We start from the raw sequence: 19,911 nt of genomic DNA, 5'->3' as shown, positions 1-19,911 counted from the left end.
ACAGCTGTTTCATATAGAACAAGAAGAAGAGGATTGCTATGCTTGAGATTTTTTGAAATGAAAAGCTGAGTACATAAAATCTCTAATCAGATCTGGCTCATTGGCATAAAGGAGCGCGCAAGAGCTCTTGATTGTTTTGGAGTTTCGCCAGATTTACCCACGTAAGCAGCGTTTGGGAGCCAGAAAGATTTTACCTTATCTTCATACCTAAAGAGTTCAGGCATTGAGGGACAAGACTCCCACCAAGCTTGGTCGTGCGTGACTCAGCTTTGTGGCAACACGGCAAGGTGAGGAAGAAACGAGTACAAAGCATTCAAATGTGTTTCCTGGAAAGCAATTAAAACTACCCGGAGAAGATATTAAAGAGGAAGAGACTGGGAGAGGTTTAGGCACTGATCAGCGTACTAATCTTTGGCTTCAACCCCACCATAACACAAAAGCACTCTGCAGCACATCATAAAATGGGAGAAATACGTCAAACTTAGCTGTGTTGTTGCAGAATGATTGCACTCAAAAGCAGGTATGTGCCAGGGTGTTTGTCAGAACCAGTTAGAACTAGATCGTAATGTATTATCTGCCCGCAATCAAACCATCTATCCATCATTCAGTCCAGCAAACTGTGCTGTAACAACATATTCAAAGTATGTAGCCACTTAAATTTAAATTCCCACGTTCCATGTGATCCATGTCATACAAATACGGCACAGATCTTGTGGCCTTTCAGTGTATCGGTTCAATAAGATTTATTGTCATCTTTATAGATTCTCATAAAGATAACTGATTTTTTAAAAATCATTTTAAGCATCTTCTTTGTTCTTACAATAGATTAACCCTTGAATTGTAAATGAAACAAAAGTCAGTTAAGCAAAACCAGCTTTTTTGAGGAACTATTTCAGGATTTGCAGAACTGAAACAAAATCGGGTATTTCACAGGTTCCCACACCCACTGGATAACTCCTGATCCACACACACACACACACACACACACACACACACACACACACACACACACACACACACACACACACACACACACACACACACACACACAGACACACCAAGTACATGCACACAGTCAAAAAGAGCAAGTGATTATCTTTGTTTTCCAGCCTACGTGACTGATTGTCTTTTTCACACCAGTTTAATGACCATGGTGTGCTTTCTTGTTGAGACTGTAATTACAGCCCGACCGCAGAGGAAGTAGCACGGTGTGGCGCCAGCAAGGTAGCTGCCAACCATTACAACATAGACATCTCTCAACAAATCATAACAGTAATAGTAACAGTAAGTGCCACTTGCGTTTTTAAATATTGTTAATTGAAGTAGCAAATATGGGAATGTGTCTTGATGTGTCTGTGTCACTTTTGTATCTTGCCTGCCACCATGTGCATAGTCATTCGTCCTGCTGTCTCTGTCATCCTGGCTTGTTTGTTTGGGTTCTCTTACTCCCTCTTTCTTCTTCTCTGTCTGCACTGCACACCTCCTCCTCTAACAGTTATTGTTATTCCTGTCCTTTCACACAGTCTCTGAGCAGTACATTTCATCTGATTGGAATGCTTCAGGACAGCCTAACCCTGACTTGAGGTAATTATCATGTCTCTGACCTGTCTCGTCATATTCCTAGTTGTTGTCTGGTACACGCTCACCTATTGTTGTCACAGGTGTTGCTGTTGCGCCATGCATGTTCATCTGACAGGGGCACGTGAGTGCGAGACTGTGCTGCATATGGATGCAAGGTTGGAGGGGTCACAGTGAAACAACATCAGTCTTGCGCACAGTGAATTAAGATGCTGGTGTTTACTCTGCAAGTGTACCGTGTCTGAGCTGTATTCCCGCATAAAGAGTGAGCAGTGAGCATGGCCTTCCATCCTGTTATTAATAAAAAATAACACAAAACATTTAGGGACAGAACATCTTCCATCTGTCCATCAGTGCTGAAAGCAAAGGACAAAATAGGCAGTCACACACACACACACACGCACACACACACACACACACACACACGTTTGTGTGACTACAAAATATTACGGATAATATTACGTATAATGTTTCTTGTTATTTTGATCATCTCTCAGCTCTTCTATCAAAGCTGTCTGTCCATGTGAAAAAATTAACAGTCGGACACACAAATTGACGCAATAACAAAAATCCACGGTGTCGCCTTTCCTCAGTTCACCAGATACTGTGTCTGCGCTCCGCAGCCTGAGGACAGCCCCTTGCTTTGTATCAAAGACTAAGCAAAGAGCTACCAAACACCAAAACAGGAAAATGCAAAAATGAGGAAGAGAAAGAGAGAGGAGGAGAAAGAGGGAGGGAGGAGAGGGCTTTCACAGCTGTTGTTAGGCAGTGTTTCCTCTGATAGGACACTCTGGCTGTACTCCCAGTTCTTTAGGTAAACTGTTAAACAACATGGTTACCTTGAGATATGAGGGGGGACCATGCTGGTGTGTTTGCAAAACAGAAAGAGTGATAGGGTCTTAATATGGCAAAGACAAGATTTACAGTAAATGCTCAAATGACACACTATCTTTCAGTACTGTCGGCTTTGGGTTTATTCAATCAGCAAAACGTTTTACCCAATACTGTATTTGGCCGGTTCCACAGGTGGGTTAGGAAAATACTGCCCACTTCAGAGATACACTGTTGTCACATTTAAACATCAATTTTGAAAGTACATTTTATTTGATAGCAACAATACACAGGACAATATGATTAATCGTTGTACTGTAACTGTAGAAGAGCTGAATAACAGTTACGTATGCCAGATAATCAAAACCCCATCTGTGTTTAGACGATGACACATCTGAGAGCTTGTTCAGTGGGATGTTGTGCAGCAGTAATAGTGCAGACATCTGCAAAACGTGTTAGCTTCTTATCATGGGGTCGAGAAGATAAGCTAAATCTAAGTGTTTAATCTGTCTTACTGCACGTCTCATTGTGTTGGTGACAGCAGGTGCTTATGCCTGTTTAGACTATCACTGCAGGGCAACAGTTTTGTTAGAATGAATTCACTCTACGTATTGTTGTTACAGTTACGGCCATGGACAATATGGAAAACATATTTTAAACATGAATGTATCTGTTTTTAACAAAGAATTGTTATTTCAGAACAAATGTGATGGAGATGCTAAGGCCTTGGTTTAAGTGTCACATTCACAGTTATGCTTAAAAATAAGAACTATAATAATCATGACAGTTACAAAATTATCAATTCAAGATAACTGCAATAGCATTTTGGAGATGCTCTTTTCACATCACAAACCTAAAAATGTGGATTCCCAAAAGATACTACACAAAATATTCGCTGTGTGCCCATCCAAGTTGAGCCGTTTCATTGGTGTCCGTCTTGATAAAATGCTAATTCCATTTAAGATGCTAACCTGGGAGGGCAAATGAGAGACTCACCTAAAAAGACAGGCCCCAGGAGAAGAGCTTAGCAATGCTGTTTTCAATGCAGTAGCCTAGATATTATTGCACTCACAGGGACAAGTACTGCCTTGTCTGAATCTGATATCTCTTTCTAAAAAGCATATTTGAATTTCAATAGGAGGAAGTGTCCTTCTTGTCTTTCCGTTTTTATTCTTTTATATCCACCCCTTGCTGGCTGTCACAGAATAACAGCAGGGGACTTTGTTTTTTATCAGGGTGTTTCTCTGAATTTTCCCATTGATATGAGCTACAATAGCATCCTTTCCCTCTATAGGGCTAGGAAGTGGGCCCATGAACAAATAGAGCCCTAGAAATACACCAAACCACCCACTCAAACCACTAAAGGGATCAGATAACAGCACATTCATTCTGATTCAAAGTGATGATTCTACCGATAAAATCCTGGAAAAAGCATGGAAGGATTGCCAGTGTTTTGCCCAACATATCCACTGTTGCATCTGTCTGTTTGTTATGTAACCTCTGGTGAGAACAGGACTCTGCTTTGAAATGAGCTCTCAGCCGTTACTGTAAACCTACAGATTATTCATGCTTGGAGTATCAGAACATTCATCTATTGACCGCTCCAAAGATGACCCTCATCACCCACACGTTGGAGGATTTACCCTCAGACGCATACTGTACGTGTGAGATGGCATGGCCATTCTGATCCATGCATCATGTGGGATATACTTTGATAACATTGTCTTAGTTTCTGTTTGTTTTATATATGTAGGAAAGTATGTTCAATAAAATTGAAAACTAGGCCCTATGTTTGCAGGAAATTTGCTTTACTATATATATATATGGCATTCTTGACTTTCTTGTGTGCAGTTCAGCAATTTTATCAGATGCATACAATGAACCTCAAATCCTCTATATGCTAAATAAGCTACATCAGTTGTCTTAACTTTACATTCTGGCTCAACAATCCATACAACAACATTTAAAGAAAAAAAGCTATGTTGTGTAACAGCCTGATTCTGTATGTGCACTGTTTCCCTCCCACGCATCGTGACCTGTCATGTGAGAGAAGCCCGACGGTGATGCATCAGTTAAAACATCAGGGTCGGGCAGCGCTTGTGGAACGGACAGATCAAAATGTGTACGAGAAGGACAAAGAAGAGTCCTGCACCACACAGATAACTATGATTTCCTGTCAAATTCCTGCAGATGGGAGCTACTACTTTAGCAGCATGGAAAAGGATTAATCATAAACTGCTACTTAAATAGCGCTCAAAATTAAAAGCCGTCAGTTCGTCCTGCTCAGCTCGAACTCTTCTACAGCAACAACAACCTCCTGACCCCAGCTCACTTCCACACCATCATCTCACAAGTACTAAAAAGGTTGTGAACTTGAGTGTTACATAAGTTTCTCTCTTTTCTCTCTCCCTGCCAGAGCTGAGCAGACTCTACTTCCTCTTATATGACACCTTGTACAGACTAGCAATAAATAGGCCTTTGTGTGCATTGCAGGCCTCTAAAAGACTTGTGTCAGGGACGTGGATGGCAGCCTGGATGGAATCTGTGTGGAATACATGAAGAAAGGGAGGGAAAGCATTTCAGCATTCGTCAACATTCCTCCCAGAGTCCCACACTTTCTTGGCATTTGCTTCGCTGGTTCCTAAGCCCAGCAACTATTACTTTACTGCAGAAGCATCCACATACTTTCAGAGAGTCGTTGTTTAGCCTAATCCCCGACTGTGTACACACCACAGCATGCAAACATAATGATGATCTGTGACTCATTCCTATCCATGACAACATACTGGAAGGAACGCAGAAAGAGGTCATATACTGTAATGTCACTGGTGCTAATTGCTCTGTATGATTGCACAGTAAGATGGCAGGGGATTGAGGCATAAGGCCCCTTCAGATAGGACCGGCCGGGGCCGCTCCATGGTACAACTGCCTCTTTTAAACACGGTGACACAAAGACAGAAGTGAGCTCTTGGACAGGATGCATGTTGTTATTTTCGCTCATTTGAGTCTGCTAGTCTCTCCCTCTCTCCCTGCTGGGGAACGGCCAGAAAAAAATCACTGAAACTTGGCAAAGAGTTATTTTTCTCTTTTCTTTCTCGCAGGCTCTTGTCTGACAGAAAGGCATCCACAGAGAGAAAAAGAGCTTGGCAGAACAGCTCCACCTTTTCAGTCTTCCAATGGGACCAAACAGGTCTTCAGTCCAGAGAACTGACTTGATTTTAAGAGCCATGGTTGTACGCAATAAATTGCTGATATAAACAGCTTTATTTCTACATGGTCTGCGACTCACCGTGATAACTGCATGGTCATCCCAGATGAAAAATGGTATATTTGGAGGTTCACTGCATCACATTTCTTTGTTTTCCTCTTTTTCTTTGTTTGTTTGGGCCCTTTATTTTATTTGTATTTTTTTCACTTTCTTTCTCCCCTTTTCTTCTCACAGAGCCCCTCTTCAGTTGGGCAGGAGCACTTGAAGCCAAAGAGTTTGGAAATTTGGACGCGCCAGTAGCAAACAGGAAACCATATTCATTACACTAAAGTCAGAGTTTGATTATGGTTCATGGGGATTTGCCAGTCATTTGGGCTTTTTTTAGAGCATGTATACTGTTAACTGTAATTCAGACTGGCAATTATATTACATTCAATTTCTGCCAAGCTCTGCCTCTGCCGACAGAAGAAAAAAAACGTTTTCTTGATTTAGCAAAGAAGTTTATTGCATACTTGGATTCATCTGATGAAACATACTCATTGCACCAAGGCGTGCGCAGGTTGCCTAAGATGTTCTCTCAGCTAGACAGCTGTGTGAAGTCTCTCGCTTTTTTTCTAATTCTCTCAATGTTGTGCAAAAGCCCAGTTTAATGATGCAATTATGGATGACAGTACAGCATAGGAGTTCCCAGACAAGGGGGGGGGGGGGCTGGAGGCAGGGGTGTAGAGGTGACTTGTCTTTCAAACTTAGCTAAACACTTCAGAAAGCTTTAATTGAACTAAGTGTTAAAACACCACTCAGGTGCTGTAGATTAAATTAAGGATATGATTGTGTGATTGGAAGCAGATGTCAGAGTCTCCACAATCAATCTAATTACACATTTACTTAAACACCCGCATTAGATAATTGTTTAACGGGCCAAGTCAACATAATGCTGCTTAACTGAGTTTGACATTATGCTCCCTGTGTTCTTTCATGGGTCTTACTGTAATACCAAACTAATTACCATTTTGCTCATTTCATGACAGGAGAGTCATGTTTGGGAAACTGTTGGCTCTTAAATTACACATCCACCCCAAGAGCTCAAAATTGTTTACCAGGGAACACAGAAGTAAAAGTCAGAAAAGAAAAACAAAGCATGTTGCCAAACCGCAAATGTCCAGTAACTTCAAAAATAAAATATGCGATTGGTCCTGGTGCTGTAACCTTTCCTGTGTTTTGAATAGCATGTCTTCATGACCTGCAGAGGTTCAGAGAAGTAATTGTTTTCTTTCCCAGAGACTCTCTGAGCACTTCTCAGTAATGGGCTATGGCAACACCGTTGTTAAAGTATGTCTAATACTAGCTCCGTGCCCTGCAGGGGAAAAGACATCATAAGAATGTGTGTGTGTGTGTGTGTGTGTGTGTGTGTGTGTGTGTGTGTGTGTGTGTGTGTGTGTGCGTGCGTGCGTGCGTGTGTGCGTGCGTGCGTGCGTGTGTGTTTACTCATGGATATTTCATAAGGCTGTACAGATTTCTGTGTTCTGAGCTAAGAAAAGCTGAGTTCTGATGTGCATCCTAATTTTCCTGCATTTTAGTCTTTTTCTCTTCACCGTGCATGTGTGTCACTGTGTGTGTATGTGTGTGTGTGTGTGTGTGTGTGTGTGTGTGTGTGTGTGTGTGTGTGTGTGTGTGTGTGTGTGTGTGTGCACCCAGGGTACATTATGTACCCAACCTGCGTGTGAATAGTGCCCAGGGAGAATAAGATAGGCTAATGATAGGCCTGGCTCAGGCCCTCTCCACAAAAGCACTGTCTGGCTGCTTTGTGTAGCAGACTATTGTGCTAAGAAAAAAAGTCACTCAGTGTGGGACAACAGCACTTGGGATTATGAAACAGGCATCCATAGAGAAAAAGATGATCAGTCCTTTTAAAAAATGCTGCAAAAAAGTGAAAGTTGTTGTTGAGTTTTTAACTCTTACTTTGGATGCATATAAAACATCAGTCAAGCTTTTACATATTCAGGCAGCTGAATTACTTCTTTACGGATTTGAAGAAAGGGGTAGTACGCTCAGCCTGTGTGGTATGGAGAGTGCAAGTCTAATAACTCAACATTATTTCAGCTTCCCTGCATCTACACCATGAACTACACTGGAGACAATTCACATATTTGCCGTTCCCGGACTAAAGGTGCAGGTTGTCGTGTGTGTGAGCTGCAGTCTGATGAAAAGCAAACCAAAGTTTACTAATCCCTAATATCAATGTTATGCAAGCTGTACTGTCTAATGCCGATTTAAAGAGTGTAATTATAACATATTGACTGTTTGACACTATTACTCACTCTCAGTGTCTCAAGTACAGGGCTGCGTGCGTGTGGGCGTGTGTCTGATGGCAAGTGTTGACAGGCTGCCTTATTATCTAAGTAGGCGCCATAGCAATGGTCCAAACAGATAAGGCAGCTAGCACAAGCCATGGTCACTCCAACATCTTGCCTTCCCTCAGACTTATGTAATTCCAATGGCTGGCAACTAGAACAACTAAGATGGAGAGATGGAGAAAGAAAGAAGACAGAGAAAGATGGAGGACAAAACAAGGATAAGGAGAGAGGGAAGAGATGTGGAAATTAAAAGAGGGAAGGGCAAACAGAGTTGCACAAACATGAACCATGAAAAAAGAAAGGGTTTAAACGGATGGGTGGTACTGCTTTCCTCTTTTGAAGTATTTGTGGAATCAGTTTTGTAAGAATTCTTACTTCTTTTTGTAGTTCTGAAATAATTAAAATTTGACCTTTCCAAAGGTGTCTACACTCAGCTGTGCTGTAGCAGGTGTGCAGATCCTTGTATTTATTTAGCCTTTATACTTATTTTTCTTGGACTTAATGGGCTTCGGTACAAAGAGTTTCAACAGAAACCACCACATAATTCTGGAGAAATTGTGCTCCATGACCACAACACAAAGAACACAGTGTTTGCTTGACACTTAGATGTTGGATATTTATGATTTAGAACCGCAGCATAACAATCAATAAAAGCAGGCATTAAGCAATCAGAAAAGTATCCTTTTATTTTCACTTTCATTTATTTAGTTTTGTTTCAAGTTTGGTTTTAATTGCCAAATGAATTAGGTTCTCAAGATCTAATAAGAGTATATCAAGTGTACTTTATCAAAGCACATGCATACAGTAAGGAGTAATTGTAAAATAAGTAGATTCTGGCTGTTCAAAGCACTTTTATGAAAAACGTAATATCTCTTTTTCATGCATTTATAGTGACTTGTCAAAATTTACTTTGTGACTCATTTTTTCATAATTAGGTTTAGACAAATACATTTAGAAGATGGATGGGGTGAATCCCTTCTTACATAAAAAATGTTCCAGCACAGTCTGATGTTGAGGATTTGATAGCAAGCTTGATGGTGGTACTTATAGATTTATAATCCACCTTACTGTACGCTTAGCTGGATGGTGCAGTGGAGACATGTCGACAGCAGCATAATGCTCTAGGTCACCTTTGTGTACTGTATACTGTAAATGTGTTCATATTTGTGTGTGTGTGTGTGTGTGTGTGTGTGTGTGTGTGTGTGTGTGTGTGTGTGTGTGTGTGTGTGTGTGTGTGTGTGTGTTTTTTGTGTGTGTGTTGCCAAGGAGTGTGCCTTATGTCTTCCAGACAGAAAGATAAATTACTCATTCCTGATCCTTGCAGCTGTCATTGAGGACAGGATTGTTTCATTAAAAGATTACAGGGCTTATGTATAAAAAGTTAAAAAAAAACATATTTGCGAACAAGGTCATCATGGAGTCTGTCTAACCAATCCTTAAATATTAAGGCTGGCTGTATTTGTTTTGTCAACAATTCCAATGAAAAGACCAAAGCCAACAGTCCATTAGTTCATCTTTTAATATGTTCAGACTTCCCCAAACTGTCTGTGCTGTCAGCCTCATGCACATTTGTTCCTACTGAAAACATACATTTATAAAAGCCTGTCATTAATAAGACAGGGCTTTAGGCAGGTCATGAATAAGAAAGGCTAAATAATTTCTTAAACAGGTTGGCACTTGAGTTTTTAGCAAAGTTTCTCAAACAAGAGTAAAACGTGTTTAGTCTAGTAGTATTTTGGGTTTTCAGTCATGCTATCAAATATTTGCAACATTAGGATGATGTATGTGATCTTCACAAAATAAACCACAGTCCCCAACGGTGTGGAATGTTGTGTTTAATAGTTTCTGGAAAACAATGGAGCCCTATGGCACAGATGATTAGCTATATCAGATTTTAGAGACACATTTGTAAGTAGGACCAGTTCATTGTTCGATTTATTTTTTTTAATGGGATTTTTTGGCAATAAAAGAATATTGAATATCGTTAGACCTTTAGGTCGAAGAAATCTTTTAAAAAAGGCAGACCTTAAGAGCCTAAAAAATGCATACAAATATTAACTTATTAAATCATCTATCACCAACAGTTTATGTAACTTGTGGGTCTGTATGTATTATAATAATAAAGTAACATAACTCTAATGAGGGGGTGTCATAAAAACAACATATAAAAGGTTATTTAGTGCAAAGAACCTAAGCACAGAAAGAGACATGTACCTGCAATCTGATTAGCATGGTTTGTTAATCGTGTTGCTAGGAACCATAACAGTGTTGGTTAAGACAGGCCCGTACACAGGAGGTTGCATCAACCTATTGTGTCTCTGTGGATTTCCCAAGTTGACAATTTCTGTCGGCTGAAGTGTGTGCTGTGTGTGCTTGGGAGATAAATGTATACATGATACATGATATACATGATAAACTGTGTTCATAGGCAGAAGGCATTGTCTAGTGTGGTCCAGAAGTAAAGGACCAAAGAGTACTCACATACACACAAACAGACATATACACATACACTTGCACACAACCCATCCAACAGTGGTTCCAGGCATCTACTGGCACAGCACCAAGGGCAGCCTATTCACACAGTCCCAACACAACAACACAGTAACTCAAGAGGTCCATTAAAAAGCCATTATTGTACATCCCTCTTTAAATTGCACCCTCAGTGATAAAATGAAGCACAGGGCTAAGTCGTGGCACAAACACACCAAATATATACCAACATGTGTTTGAACATCTAGTAGTTGCTGATATTGTGAATCAATCTCTTGCTCCCTGAATGTGTCTTTTCAGCACAAAGTGGCCAAAGCCTGTGTTATTGAGGAACCCCATACAAAGAACAGTAAAAAAAAAAAGAATGACTTCCTGTAGCTATAGAAAAAGGTTGTGACTTTTGCCTCAGACGTCTGCAGACTACCAATATGTTAGAGTTCCATCTAACATTGACAGCACACTATTTTTAGCAAATCCTGTCTATGTTTTGTCTTTGCACCGGCCTCCTGTCTGCCTGTTTGTCTACCTCTGACTCTCCCTCTAGCAATCTCTCCCTGTAGCTCTCCCTCTCTCTTCCCTGACATTGCTCAGACCTCGCCTTTGTGGCCTTTGTTTGTTAGGGATTGGCTCTTAAGACTTGCCTGGCCATGAATCTGTTCTTCCACCCCGACATCCTTCCCTGTGCCTTCTTGCCACTAATCCCTGTTTTTTGTTTACATCCGTGCCCCCTGCCACCTGCAACCAATAAAGTTATGTAACTCTCGTCAAACTTTCGTAGGACACGTCATTTTTCCTTTTACACCAAGTTACACTGTCCAGTTTTATTGCAAAAAAAGAGCTTGGATCAAAAACAATGTAATTGAATACAGGTTCTGTCATCAGCCAGGATGTGTTTGACATGTATACGCCTTTTATGTGGTCAAAACTGGGAGAGACATCAGCAGAAAAGAATAGTTTAGTTTCAAACTGTTTTGCCTCCATGATTGTGTGGTATATCTATAGTTTGCAGACTTAAGATCACACTTCTCTCTCATCCAGGGAATGCTTTGTAGCAGTAGAAAATATGTGAAATTTGAATTTCAACACTGGTGCAGTTATAATCTGATCCCTACGACTGGTAAAGCTTTTAGCATCTTGATAATAGTGCCGTAAATGTGCTGTATGTTTGTCATGAGTGTGCTCTATGCTCTGGAGATATTTTTTTTTATTATATATAGCATTTGTCAGACTACAGAGGAAGCAGTGTTTTGTTTACCTAATCTTTCCATTCCTGACTGATTTGTGTGTTTTCATACAGCCACAATGTTATCTGCAGAGCAAGCCTGAACATACTGTCACAAGTTTTAAATTTGTTCCAGCACCTCATCTCTCTCTCTCTCTCTCTCTCTCTCTCTCTCTCTCTCTCTGACATTGTTTACACTCACTTTTCAATAGAAAAGCAGGAAGTCTGTAAAGCATTGGTACACAATACATAAAAACAACCAGAGGCAGGGATGACACAGTGTGCACTATGAGCCCTGCGACTTCTTCATAAGAGTGTTTATTACTTTTGTGGAGAGTCTTCTACGCAAATGATTTGCCCTCAAAGACTGCGCAGCCAGAGCTGCCCTGTGTATTCAGCTTTAACTTTGACTGAGATAGATTTGCACGTGTTACCTGCATGAAAATGAACTCAACAGGTCACTCTACAGTCATCTAAGATAAAGAAGGTATTTATTTCTTATACACTCTAACTCCTATTGTAGACAATTGATCCACTGTCATGTACCAAAACAAAAACAAATATGTACGGGAGCACAAATTCATTCCCTAATTTACCGACGTGAGTCTGTGGAGGGAAAAGACCGCTGTGCGTCGGGTGCAAAATGTGAATGATACAAGTGTCGGTGTACAAAGTAAATTGTGCTGGGTGCAAAATAGGGCCCACGGTTTCTCTTTTGGGAATTATAATTACTAAATTTACATTTGTATTTGTATGGATTCCTGGATGGCTTACACATGGCAGAGACACTTTCCATAACTTCCACAATGGATCACTGAATGCAGGATTTTGACTTGAAAGCTATTTCATGGTTTATATTTTGATCACAGAGTGGAGCTCTGAAGTAGAGTAGGGTCTCTGAAACAGCTGGATCCTGTCTCCACTCCATGGTGGAAGGCTAGGTCATGTTCAGTAGTCAACTGGACCGAAGCCAGTGATCGTCTCAGGCCAAAGTTTTACCACAGTAATGATACTGAGGATGGTAAAGCAACAAAGTGTTAGAAGGTTAAATAGCTATGTCAGGGCAGAAAATCCAAACCTAGTCAGAGGTTGTAACTCCTCTGCGCAGTTTATCATACAAAGCGCAGACTTGGAGTCTGTGAACAACAAATGAACCTCACCTCCAACCAGGGGCGTAGCACAAAATTCTGGGCCCGGTAGAAAGGTATTCTATAGGCCCCTCCCTGCATCCGCAGCTCTTCATTCTAGCATCTTTTTGGGCCCTCCTCACATGAGCCCTGGGTCCTCAGTCCCATTTGACAGCTTTTTGTTTGACAAGAAAAGCACTGTCTTTCCCAAACAGGATTTAAAACTTATTTTTCAGTAAACAGACCTTTCTCTCAAAGAGATGGACAACTGCACCACTGCATTACTCAAAACAACATTTTCTTTCTTCAAAGAAAGTATTTTTTATCTTGTCTATGAACCTGAACTCTGTAGGCTAGAGGGTACAAACTCCTCTTTAGCCCTGTCGTGTTCACATTAGTGGCCGCTGCAGAGAGAACCTCTTTTATGGATGTCTTTGACACTGTAACATCTTTTGTGCTGCCCCTACGTTATTTTCCCCTTTGTATGTTGACTGCTCACTGACTGACTGGTCACAGACCCGAAGTCCTGGGATAAACATTTTTGTCATCACTGCAGGCTCTTCACCCCTCTTCACCCTGGCATGTGATTGTGTTTAGTGGCTGCTAAGTACTGACTGACTGCCTGGGATGAAAGGTGTGCAGGAGTGCCTTTCTCCTTCCAGCCAAGTGTAGCTTCTAAGCCTCAAAGTAAATCAACACAGTTCCTCTGGTTTTTATCCTGTGGAAATCACAGATCCTGCCCCCCCCTCAGGTCTCACTGGCTCTGCCTCAAAAACCAAGCAGGACTTATGAGTTCAAATTCTCCTCTCAGCACAATTCTGTGACCCTCAGATCATTTACAGATCAAGTGTGGCACTGTCACAGATTAATTTATTGATTACTTTACTGATATTCAAAAGATGTCCTGGCATGCTTTCTCAGGCTATGCAGAACATTTCCTTCTGTTAACAAGTGGCCAACAAGAATGATGGCCGCTTGGAAGATTGACCACCCAGGGTGAGGTCACAGTATAAACCTCAGCCAGGCTTTCACCAGAAGCCGGGCCCTCCTGAAACAAGCACTAGAAAAAATGTATGAACTTCTGCAAACCTCAGCTTAGCGTGTTTCAACTGACAGGATTATAATGTGAGTACATGTGTGAATGAATGAGTGCATTTGTGTTTCTGCATGATAAACTGTAAAGGGTACACATTTGAAATCAATGTAATAATCCTGCGAAAAAAAGCATATCCATGAAAGCCACATGTGATTCCCTCCTCAGAAGGCAAGGTTCAGGAACAAAGTGTTCTGGGTAAAGACTGTTTGTCAGGCAAACAGTTCAGCTGGGACAGACAGATGCACAGTCACAGTGGCCAATGGTGCAAGTGAACACATTGCCTCTGGGCCAGAAATGCCTAAATAATATTGGCACTTATAACCAGATTTGTCTCCCCTTCTAGGAGATGCCAGTATAGATAAGGAGATCAAGATTTTAATCATTTGTTAACGGCACAGTAAGTAAAGTGTGACTACTATGAATATTCATAGTGTATATATATATATATATATATATATATATATATATATATATATATATATAGATATAGATATATTCATATTCATAAATTGTACAACCATGAAAGTGTAACTCTGTGGTTAGTGAGAAAATTAATAAAAGTATAACTGTGTTATTAAGACTGTCCTATTAGAATGTCTAAATAGCAGAGCAGAAAAAAAAATGTTGTGTAACATTTTTAACAAAGCCCTGCCAGCAGGCATTAGTCAAGTTATGATAATGTAAACACTGAATGCAGAGAATAATAACTCCCCTGAGCATATCCAAGTATAGCTTCAAGTCTGAGGACATGTTCAAAGTATTAAAACATTTTAAAAAAAGTTTTGTTTGAAAAGCAAAAAAGGGAGTACCGGCTGGAGCTGCAGTCCAAATCCAAAGTTTCTTCACTCCTTGTTCTTTATTCTCAGTATCATAACGACGCACCCTCGCTATCATAAATAAATTAAGAACAGACTGTTCTTTCATTGAATAATGCAACTTCACAAGAACAATATCACCTAAAAAGCTGTCAAATTAATGATAATTTGAACAGCTGTTATGTAACAGATGGAAAAACAAAGTAATTGTGAAAGTTCTCCATATACAGTAGTCTATATGTGTTCTTTTTTTCAGACAGATGTGCCATGTGTAAAAAGCAAATTCTTGTTTCAACTGTCTGAGAGTTTGGCATGGATGAGCATTTGCAGTCAAAAGTTACAAAATACAATTATACCTATTTAAGGTCTAATCATCACTGCCATCAGCTGCAGTGCAAAGTAAATGGTTTTACTTCCATTGTACTGTCTGTACTCATTTAGTATCAATCATCACAGGAGGTAAGAAAAGTCTGTACTAACAGCATATAGCAAAGATATGCCAGGTTGAAGTTTAACTTATTTGGACACAGTAACGTAATTTGATTAAGTACTGATAATGTTTCTTAGCTAGAGACCTTTGCTGATATGATAATCTCTGAAAATACCTGAATTAATGATAACAAATACTATTGCCATGTTCAGTCCAGGCACATCTTATCAGGATAAACATTGTCAAATATATTCTATTTGACTAAACGTGGAAAAAAAATCTGGGTTTACCTGACATGGTTTAATTAATGGCACGTAATATACAGACTATTTTACATGCTATTTTACATGCTTTTTAAATACATACCTACATTATAATGTAATTACATTTTTCCACTTGACGTTTTGTCTCTAATATTTGGTTCTAAAACCAAAGCAAACATGGAATGTTATCCCATAAAATCTTAATGGAACAAGAACTCAGTTGTTTTAGTATGTATTTCATAATTGGGTTAGAGGAAAAAAGACTTGGAACAGCATCATTAGGGTATGAAAGTCAGTCTGTAGGTTTTAATATACAGTGGCTTCAAGAAAACAGTCCTGAGACAAAAGTGGTAAGAGTGGGGGCAAAGGTCAATTATGATGATTCCTTTTGTACACCATAAACAAAAAATAAAACCACTCTTTTATTGCCAATTGATCACATTAATGTTATCATATGGAATACATGTCTAACATGTCATGATCGTCTAACACATATCTAATTTTACTGACACAAATGACATTCAAAGGTGGCTCTTACGATGAAAACAGGTTTGTGTAGTGTTTGCTGCTATTTCCCCATGGATCTCTGCATTTTACTGCTCCGATAACCAGACAGACCATACATAATTACATCTTTTCCAAGTAAGCACTGACTGTACAGTAACTTCTGGCTCGGGTTCAGGAGTTCAGTGATGGTCAAAACTGTAGCCGTCTGGAAAGATGGTAACTGTTAATTTGAGGCTGAAGTCATTGAACAGTCGCTGCCAAACAAACTATCCAACTGGCAGCAACTTTGTAGCAGGACATTCTCTTCCTCACAAACACTGCGAGGTGAGCTGCCAAACACTGTTTATGGAAAAGGTGTCAAGCCAGTTTTAATTGACATCTAGCAATAAAAGATCATTTTAATTGAATCAATATGACAACAAACTGTTGCTTTAGAGTAACTTTGTGTTTTTGTAGGGTGTAAGATTAGGTTTAGTTTACCTCTGTTTTCTGGGGTTTTGGAGTTTTGTTGTTTTGATGAATCTAGGAACATTTATTTCTCAGACTCAAAATATATCTTACAAATTTTGAAGATGAATACTTTATCGTGTTAATACTGTACAGCTCATGCATACATTATTGTCAGTGTCATGTTATGTAACATATCAAACATGCTGCATGAAAGCCATGAACTGTGTAGATGTAAATAGACACTGTGAGCTGCAAACATATTTCAACATTATTTTACATATTAAATCTATATTGCATTTGCTTAAGTAATGCAAAGTAAACTAAAGTGCATTAATAGTCTTATCTGAAACTCATTTCTAGAACATATTCAAAATAAACACCCTTGTCCTATCCTATACTTTTCACTTATGTCATCCTTTTCAGAAAGTGCTATTCCAAGAAACCTGATTAGCCACTGTTAGCTATGTGGTTATGATACAGCACTCATATTGAGATTTGATACAGCAGATCCAGAAGTTTGAGTCCCTAAGAGGAGTAAAGGATAACTTCCAGCTCAATTTCAAATTTCATGTACTTATGACAGTGCCTTTATATTCAGTCGTAACCTTATTAGCTAAGGGTGTACCTGTCAGATAAGCAAACAACAGACATACCTGTGAAAGAAGAGCAGTATAGACAGCATGGTCTGGTCAATGTTGCTGTTGCAGATCCCCTCATTGAGCAGGAAGCAGGGGTCCCTCACCACCGATTCAAGGGAGTCCTGCCTCATGATGTTGTTCAGCTTATCAGTGTTCAGGTTCTGGTACATCAACTGGTTGCGGAGCTGACGGAAGTGACTGACACTGGGGCTAGTGGGGCTTCCTGGCAGGCCCCCAGTAGTACCAAGACCTTGTGCTGGACTGCTGGCCATGGAGTCATCACAGCCATTGGCCAGGTCCAGGCAGCAACTGCAACAGTCCAGGCCGATGGGCGAGCGGCAGTCATCGTCTGACATCTCAGAGGACAGGTGGATGAAAAGGAAAGATGCCCAGGTGAAGAAGGGCAAGTGTAAGAATCTCAGTAAAGGTTGACAGAGACTGAGGTGTATGAATGAAGACAAAGTGAAAGACAAAACAGGGTGTTTTCCTCAGCTCAGAGAGACAGACAGGCAGTCTGTGCTGGTCTAGTGTACAGTCCTGTCTCCACTCCGGCACCAGGAGGCCTAAATGGCAGGTTGAGTTCCTCCCTGAAAAGTGCAGTCACGCTGGGCCACTCTTTCTGCATCTATCCCTGAGTTTTTCCTCCTGTGGCTCTGCTGTGTTGAGCCTTTTGTTCAGGGCCGGCGCTGCTGCAATGTGTTGCTACTGTGGCAGGAGGAGTGAACGCCCCACACACACACACATACACACTCACTCACGCGATTCAGCAGGAGTGCGCTTGAAAGCAAAACCCAGAAGCTGCTGGCTGCTTATCACTTTTTTTTCCCCTGCACCTTTTTTTCCTTTGGTTGACAGACAGAGGGAGGGAGCGAAAAAAGGGATGGAGGGAGGGAGAGAGGGTGGGGAAACCCCTGTGATTGGTAAAAAAGCATCGCTGGTTACACGCACTGGGCCCTCCCTTTTTCTCTTGCAGCTTAACTGTGCAGTATTGAGGGGAAGGGAAACAGAGAGAGAGGGAGTGAAGCTTTAGAGCATGCTTGAAATGTGCAGTTCCACCCTTCCATGCTGAAAGCACAAGGAGTGGCTGAGTGAGGGAGGCTGCAGGAACACACACAAAGACATGATTACATAATTGCTAATTTGTGAAAATGTGTGATAGGAATTGCCAGCGGTACATGCTTTTGAAATCAAGGGAAAAAAATTTTTGGTGACCTTGTGTGGTTTTATCCATTTTGCCGGGCTCGATTAAATGGATTTTTTAATATTCAGTAGTAGCAAAGGCTTTTTTAATTATGCAATTAATTATAGTTCAAGATGCATTTGCTCAGGAATGGACTAGTGAATGGGTCACAGAGTCACAATAAATAAATAAATGCATATAATATACATGAATATAAAGACTTGCTTTAAATAACTCAATTTCTGGTGGTGCATTGGTTGACACTGCTTCCTTACAGCTGCAAGAAGGTTGTGGGTTTGAATCCAACCAAGTTGTGGCCTTTCTGTAGCCTAGAAATCTAGACGCACCCTAGCGGCAGCAAATGTAATTTGCAGTCTAGCAACTCTCCGTTGGCTTGCGAGCTGGAAAAACCAAATTCTGGTCAGGCCAATCACATCGTGTATAGAGTCGGTAGGCAGGCTTAACATAAGGACGGCAGAGTTATGACGGCTCCACGTGAATTCCCTGCTACTTGAAAACAAAGAAGATGGCTGTTGCTGCTGGCGAACAGCGGTCTTTCGAATCGGCTTTAGCCGTGATCTGGAAGACAGTTAAGCACTGAAGTCATTCTTAAAAAAAGGAAGATGTGTTCGGAGTTTTGCTGGCTGGATACGGCAAAAGTTTATTCTATCAATTAGCGTTGCTCTGGTTGGCTATAAGTGCAGAGGGAATTTGAAAGACAACCGTTTATCCCGCCCCTTAGATTGAGCCCTGCCAATGGTGAGTTCCCAGACCCAACATCTTGATGTGGGTCTGGCTAGCCTTTCTGTGTATGGGGCCTTGCATGTTCTCCCTTTATTTGATTGGGTTTCCTTCAGGTGCTCTGGTTAGTTAAAATGGAAACTCTGAATTGTAGGAGTTGATGTGAATGGTTGTCTGTTTTAGCCCTGTGATAAACTGGTGACCTGTCCCAGGGTGTAGCTGCCTCTCTCCCAATGTGAGCTAGGATAAGCTCCAGCCCCCTGCAACCCTGACAGGTTTAGATTAGATATTACTATTATTAATCAATATAGATGACAATGCTTGCTTTATGTTTTACAATAATGTGTTTTTTTTTTTAACCAATACAGTACCAAGTAATATTAGTGTAATTTGTATAATTTGATCATTGTGCAGTGTGTGTGTGTGTGTGTGTGTGTGTGTGTGTGTGTGTGTGTGTGTGTGTGTGTGTGTGTGTGAGTGTGTGTGTGTGTGTGTGTGTGTGTGAGAGAGAGAGAGAGAGAGAGAGAGAGAGACACACACTGTGTGTTCTCAACTTGCACAGTAAACATTATCTTATCAGTCCTCCCCTGTGTTTGTTTACGATTTTGTCAATTTCCATATCTGTTCCCAAACAGTTTTGGATTGAGTAAATTGGGTAAGAGTGTGCTGTGTTTTTGTCCTCGAGACGAGTGTTTCACAAGCCCTGGTAAATACCAGGACAATGTCATTATACAGCACTGCAGACGGCTCCAGGAAGAATGCAATGCTGAGCCCCTGACCTCGGCCGCTGACCAGCAAGTGTCCTGCAGGCTGTCTACAGATGGCCGGTCATGCAAGAACACAACAACGAGATAATTACAAATAGCATGTCTTACTCTGAGGCATGCTGCTGTTTCTGCTGTAATAAAAACATGTCACACCACGCATTGTTGGGTAGCAGTGGGATCAATTAAGCAGAGAAAATGACTGACTATTGCTTTA

At 40.7% G+C, this 19,911-nt stretch overlaps 1 protein-coding gene and 1 long non-coding RNA gene across 2 annotated transcripts in view; one reads left to right on the top strand and one right to left on the bottom strand.

Annotated features, from left to right (window-relative positions):
- Nucleotides 1–17,814, bottom strand: part of tsc22d3 (TSC22 domain family, member 3) — a 33,421-nt gene extending 15,607 nt beyond the window's left edge. Inside the window, exon 1 of the mRNA XM_078260521.1 lies at nucleotides 17,025–17,814. Within this exon, the coding sequence (XP_078116647.1) occupies nucleotides 17,025–17,365 (341 nt within the window). The 5' untranslated portion in view covers nucleotides 17,366–17,814. The remainder of the gene's footprint in view (nucleotides 1–17,024) is intronic.
- LOC144524342 (uncharacterized) lies at nucleotides 969–6,302 on the top strand. Its single transcript, XR_013502596.1, has 4 exons — nucleotides 969–1,284; nucleotides 1,524–1,584; nucleotides 5,511–5,733; nucleotides 5,852–6,302. It is a non-coding gene; the product is annotated as an uncharacterized LOC144524342 (long non-coding RNA).
- Nucleotides 17,815–19,911: the final 2,097 nt, after the last annotated feature.

Source organism: Sander vitreus, chromosome 10 (genome assembly GCF_031162955.1).
Source record: "Sander vitreus isolate 19-12246 chromosome 10, sanVit1, whole genome shotgun sequence".
Taxonomy (NCBI): Eukaryota; Metazoa; Chordata; class Actinopteri; order Perciformes; family Percidae; genus Sander; species Sander vitreus.
Note: the sequence above shows the minus strand (reverse complement) of the source record. Positions and strands in the feature narration are given on the sequence as shown.